At 34.2% G+C, this 5686-nt stretch overlaps 1 protein-coding gene across 1 annotated transcript; it reads left to right on the plus strand.

Moving 5' to 3' along the window:
* The first annotated feature begins 1152 nt into the window (after positions 1 to 1152).
* Positions 1153 to 2680, plus strand: LOC116114005 (zinc finger protein CONSTANS-LIKE 5-like). Its single transcript, XM_031400152.1, has 2 exons — positions 1153 to 1896; positions 1989 to 2680. The coding sequence occupies exons 1-2, from the start codon at positions 1177 to 1179 to the stop codon at positions 2355 to 2357; spliced, it is 1089 nt and encodes a 362-aa protein (XP_031256012.1). The 5' UTR covers positions 1153 to 1176; the 3' UTR covers positions 2358 to 2680.
* The last annotated feature ends 3006 nt before the right edge of the window (positions 2681 to 5686 follow it).

The following is a 5686-nucleotide window of genomic DNA, read 5'->3' on the forward strand; positions in this document are numbered from 1 at the left end:
GGTCCAGCCCGGCCCGCCAACCCTAACCCGTCGGGTTAGGCTGTGGGCCGGGCCGGGTTAGCCCTATTTTTTTATTTTATTTATTTAACTTTTCAAATAAATAATTAACAATTTATAAATGAATAAATGTAATTGTTTTCAAATATCAATAATTCAATTAAATTAATTTTTTTTGTTTTTGTTAACATTTCAAATATTAATTCAATTTTAATACAATAAAATTGTAGTATAAGAAAAATTAGATTTATTTATTCAATTGATGAAATTTTAGCAGAAGAATGAATTATATTTTATACAAGACATGGAAATTTAAGAATAAGACTTTAGTATTTTTTTTTTTTTATTTTATGTACCATAAAAAATAATAATAACAATATGTCAAATATTACAAAGTTTTATACATTTTAATATTTATGATTTAGAAGCATAGTTTAATATTATTGTGTAAAATTATTTGTAAGAGTTCAATCATAATAGTTTAATTAAAAGAATTAAAAAAATGAGAGAATCTTGAAAAAAATAATTAATTAATTTTTTTTGGGCCAACCCGCCGGGTTGGTTAATGCAAACAAAATAGCAACTCGACATGTCTGAGGATTGCACGCGGGTTGGGTTCAACCCGACCCGCCTATAAGGTGGTCTAGGTTAAACCCTCTTTAATGTGGACTAGGTTATGATTGATCCGTCTAACCCGACCCATTTGTTTCATCTTTAAGCATATGTATTAAAATTATAAAACTTAACCAAGGAAAATTAAAATCAAATAATTTTGGTGTGCCCGACCCCCTTATGTCTTCATGTAGGTGTAACGAAAAACTTCGTAAAACTTGCTGTCATTTCATCTTTCCTCTCTCCGCTTAAGGTCCCACGTCGGCACAGACATATGACAAGTTGATAACTACTTCCCCTAAACATTATTAAAAATCCCAAAAACAAAAAAAAAACTTAAATATAAAAATTAAACCTTTTACTTGGCCTCTGTCGCTCCACGTGTCCCCTCACCATTCGTCATTACCTAGATTTCCATCTCTCATAGCTCCCCAAAAAAATCCCCTACACCGAACATATCAAAAACCCCTCTCCCATTTCTCCACGTTACACGTCTACACCAAAACGAAAACTGATACAAATTTTTTTCTTGGAACTGTTTTTGTTTTTCGCTTGGTAATTTGTGACATGGGAATTGAACTACACAACCACCATCACAAGGGTGTTTCTGGCGGCTGGGGCGTGGCGGCGAAGCCTTGTGACACGTGTAAAGCTGCTGCCTCGGCTGTGTTCTGCCGCGTAGACTCGGCTTTTCTTTGTCTAAACTGCGACGCGAGGATTCACTGCGTCAACAAGCATGCACGTGTGTGGATGTGCGAGGTGTGTGAGCAGGCACCCGCGGCCGTCACGTGCAAGGCCGACGCGGCGGCTCTGTGCGTCACGTGCGATAACGATATCCATTCGGCGAATCCTTTGGCGAGACGCCACGAGAGGAACCCGGTCGAGCCGTTGTTCGACTCGGCGGATTCCATCGTAAAGTCTTCGGCTTTGAACTTGGCGCCAAACGAAAACGGGAGTTCAGAGTTCAGTGGCGCGTGTCAGCAACATGAGGAAGGAGGTGTGGATAGTGGTGCGTGGTTAATGACGCCGAGTTCGAAACTGAGTTTGGAAAGCACAAATGAAATGAAATCCGGGGAGCTGTTCTTCTCCGAAATGGATCCGTTTCTCGATTTTGAGTACACGAATTCGTATCCGAATCACAGTGCGGGTATGGATAGTGTTGTCCCAGTTCAGACTTCGAAACCTCCTCAAATTCAAGTCATGAACAATGAAAATTGTTTCGATATCGATTTCTGCCGATCCAAACTCACTTCATTCAGTTACCAAACTCAATCTCTCAGCCAAAGTGTAATTAATTAACCCTTTAAAAATCTCTCCTTTTCATTAATTTATCAAAGAAAAAGAAGAACGAGTTCTTATAAATTCATTAACTTTTTCAGGTTTCGTCTTCTGATGTTGGAGTTGTTCCGGACGGGAAATCAATGTCCGATATATCATATCCATTCGGCCGAAACATTGCGGGAACTGATCCAAACGTGCCGGTTTCCGGTGCCAGTACAAACCAAGCAACGCAACTATGCGGACTCGATCGTGAAGCTCGGGTTTTGCGTTACAGAGAGAAGAGAAAGAACCGGAAATTTGAGAAGACAATTCGGTATCATTCACGTAAAGCGTACGCCGAAACGAGACCGAGAATCAAAGGCCGGTTCGCGAAACGGACAGAGGTGGATTCGGAAGTTGGCCATCTCTATGTCTCTCCAGCGGCCTTCATGGCCGATAACCAATACGGCGTCGTTCCGACGTTTTGAGGAAAAGTTGGAGGAAGTTTAGTCCGTACGTGCTCTCCACTCTCATCATCATCCGGTACTTCTTGGCTTGGAAGTTTAACTATGGAACTAAAATAATCAGATGGTTGGTGTTAGTTTTAAGTGTATGTAAATTAGGGTGATGAGTTTTAGCCGTTGATTTACAAGATTATTAGGATGATGATGATGATTGATTGATTAATTAGCTTTTGTATCTTCAGGTTTTCTCTACGATCTCCCTCCAAATGCCCGTTTACTTTTTCTCATGAGGGCTTTATTGTAACTTCTCTTTCTTTATTTTCAGTAAAAGTTTCTTCTTTCAAGGATCTATATCTCTATTTCTATTGGTTGATTTTTTTATTTAGAATATCCAAATCTCTTTTTTCTAAAGCAGAAAACTTTTAAGAAAGGGCCAAGTTTAATATGATCATATAATAAAATATTAAGAGCCGGAAGAATCTTATTTTAATTTAATTTCTGGAACTTTCTTAATTTGATGAGTTCATTCATTACTTGGCTTTCGAAAAATGCATTTGTCCATATTCACTGAACTGAATTTTGACTGCCCATTATTATTATTATACTTTATCTTTTGTAATTTGATATTGGTCACAGCTTCTACACTTTTCTAATTTCAGTAACCAATCAATCAAATTATTGGCTTGGGTGGGGATATGTCAGGTTAAAGTCAGAAAGATAGCATAAAAATATGCTCCAAATTTTCCGAATATAAAGTTTAATTAAATGAATATGCCCACGTTCTTGTGTATATATTCGAAATTTATTCGAATTTTTATTATATTAAAGTGACATTTTAGGATTATTTATTTGTCACTAGATCGGCTTCTACAGTATTCTAATTTGACGTCATCAAAGTATAATCTAAGAAACCAATGAGTTTTATGAATAGGACCTTCAAGGAAGTTAAAATATGTTATTTTGGAGGGGCGAAATCTTTCCTTCCTCGATTGAATATTATTTTTGCATTTTCTGCATTATTACGTGTGTTTTTGTGGGGGTAATAGGAAATTATTACTTTATTATTACGTTTGATTGTTAAGTAATATAAGATTCTAATAATATTTTAAAACAAATAATAGTTATTATTGGTTTTTAGGGTATTTTAAGATTATTTAGTAATCTTATTTTTATTATAATTTTATCCATTATTGATAAAATTTTAGGACAATAATGACCTTGTTTTAAAAAAAAATTTACAAAAATACTAATTGATTATTTTATTCTTATATACAAAGTTTTTAAGACATAAATACCTGTGTAATTTAAAAAAATACCCAAGGGTGGTGGCCGAATCTGGTCATGGTAGCAACGGAATGGCGCACGACCGGTCGAATCTGATTAGTCATGCGCCGCTAAGGCCATTTCTAGCCATGGATTATAGATCCATGACCTGAAACAACCAGATATAGCCTTTCACAATCAAATATCTGGTCTTTCACAGCCAAATCTCCATTGTCGCCGCTGCCGGCGGTGGTGGCAGGGTGTCGGCGGTGGCTTGGGGTGGGTGAGAGTATTTTTGTTAAGTTTTAAACTTTTTTTGTTATTGGAGTGTTTTAGCTAAATTTAAAATGTAGGAGGTTAATAGAAATTATTCAAAAAATAATATTATATTAATATTAAAAAAGGAGGGCAATTTAGTAATTTATGTAACATACCCACTAATTTATTCTTCTTAACCAAATAATTAATATAACATACCTACCAATTTATTCCAACCAACCAAACACATTTCTCTAAACATTCTCAGTAATCTTCGAGGTAATATATATTTTCATTAATATAACATTCTTAGTAATACAATATTCTCTGAATCAAACACATCCTTAAAGTATAGGATTGAGATACTCAGATACCCTATATACCTATTGTGACATTATTTGACGTTATATTTGTTATGCCGAAATACATATATATTTGTGGAGTAATGTTACAGTTACATCACTCTTTTACACAATTTTCATTAAATCATGATGTGACATATATCACAACCATACAAATTTTTAATTTTTTTAATTTTTTTTAATATTGTAATAGAATTTGTGTAGTTGTAGCATATACCACATCATGATGTAATAAAAATGGTGTAAAAAAATGGTGTAAGTGTAACATTACTCATATTTGTGATATGATCTAAGACTATTCTAACGGGTTGTTTGCATCGGGGAAAGGTTAATATTTCCTATAAAATATTATTATTACATGGATAAATATTAAAACTATGTATGACATGTTAAATTATCTCCTTAAATTGCAATATATATGAAACTGATGAAATATCTTCCCCGAAACCGTACAATTACGAAGAAAGAAAATGTTCATGTACCTTTACTATAAATTGTAATAATGTAATGGTTTGAAACGAGGACTTTGAAAAATATATTTGCTTTTATTTCATTATTTCAAAGCACACAATAGTTGATTGAAAAATATATTTGGATTTATTTCATTATTTCAAAGCACACAATAGTTGAAACAGTGAATATTCTTCTTAAATAATATTACACAAACAATCATCTCTAACAAACTTTTTCTCACAACCCTGACGTGGGAGCTCGTAATTGATCAGTTCACAATGGGTCTCACTAATTAATTGCGAGCTATCACGTTAGGATTGTGAGAGAAAGTTTATGAGAAAAAGTTGTTCATAAACTTTCTCTCACAATCTTGATGTGACAGCTCGCAATTGGTCAATTCATAACGGATCTCATATAGGTTTTGCATGGATCTCACTAATTAATTAAGAACTGTCATATCAAGGTTATGAGAGAAAGTTTGTGAGAAAGAGTTGTTGATATAGTATTACTTATTACTCCTTATATAAAGAAGTAAAAGTGAAATGGTTGCTATTTTGATAAATATTGGCTGAAATGTCAAGTCAAATTCAACCCCACATAGTGAATCATGTGCTCTAATTTGGGGAAAGTTCTTTGAATTATTAAGTCAAATTCAACCCCACATAGTGAATCATGTGCTCTAACTTGGGGAAAGTTCTTTGAATTATTAGTCTAGATCAAGAACATTTTATGACATTGGATCGTTAGAGTTAATCTTGAACCCAATGTAGAAAATATTCTTCCTAAGGGTGCTGGATTAAAGACAAGAATTAAGCTCCTAAAGATTTAACAATCTCTCAAGGTGAATGAAACTAAATCTTTTTGTTTTAAGTACTCCAATTTGTTAAGGTGGGTGTTCTATTTTCTTCAATGATAAATCTCAATTTCCCAATTACAAACAATCTTGGTGCAAAACATTTTGCGAGAGGCAGGTTCATATTATTTGCTTTCACTGACATTTTCCTTCTATAATTCGAT

This window comes from Pistacia vera, unplaced genomic scaffold (genome assembly GCF_008641045.1).
Source record: "Pistacia vera cultivar Batoury unplaced genomic scaffold, PisVer_v2 Contig699, whole genome shotgun sequence".
Taxonomy (NCBI): domain Eukaryota; kingdom Viridiplantae; phylum Streptophyta; class Magnoliopsida; order Sapindales; family Anacardiaceae; genus Pistacia; species Pistacia vera.

Coding starts and splice junctions, on each gene's coding strand:
- LOC116114005 (XM_031400152.1), top strand. CDS start 1,177: ATGGGAATTGAACTACACAACCACCATCACAAGGGTGTTTCTGGCGGC. Junction 1,897..1,988: donor CTCAATCTCTCAGCCAAAGT/GTAATTAATTAA, acceptor TAACTTTTTCAG/GTTTCGTCTTCTGATGTTGG.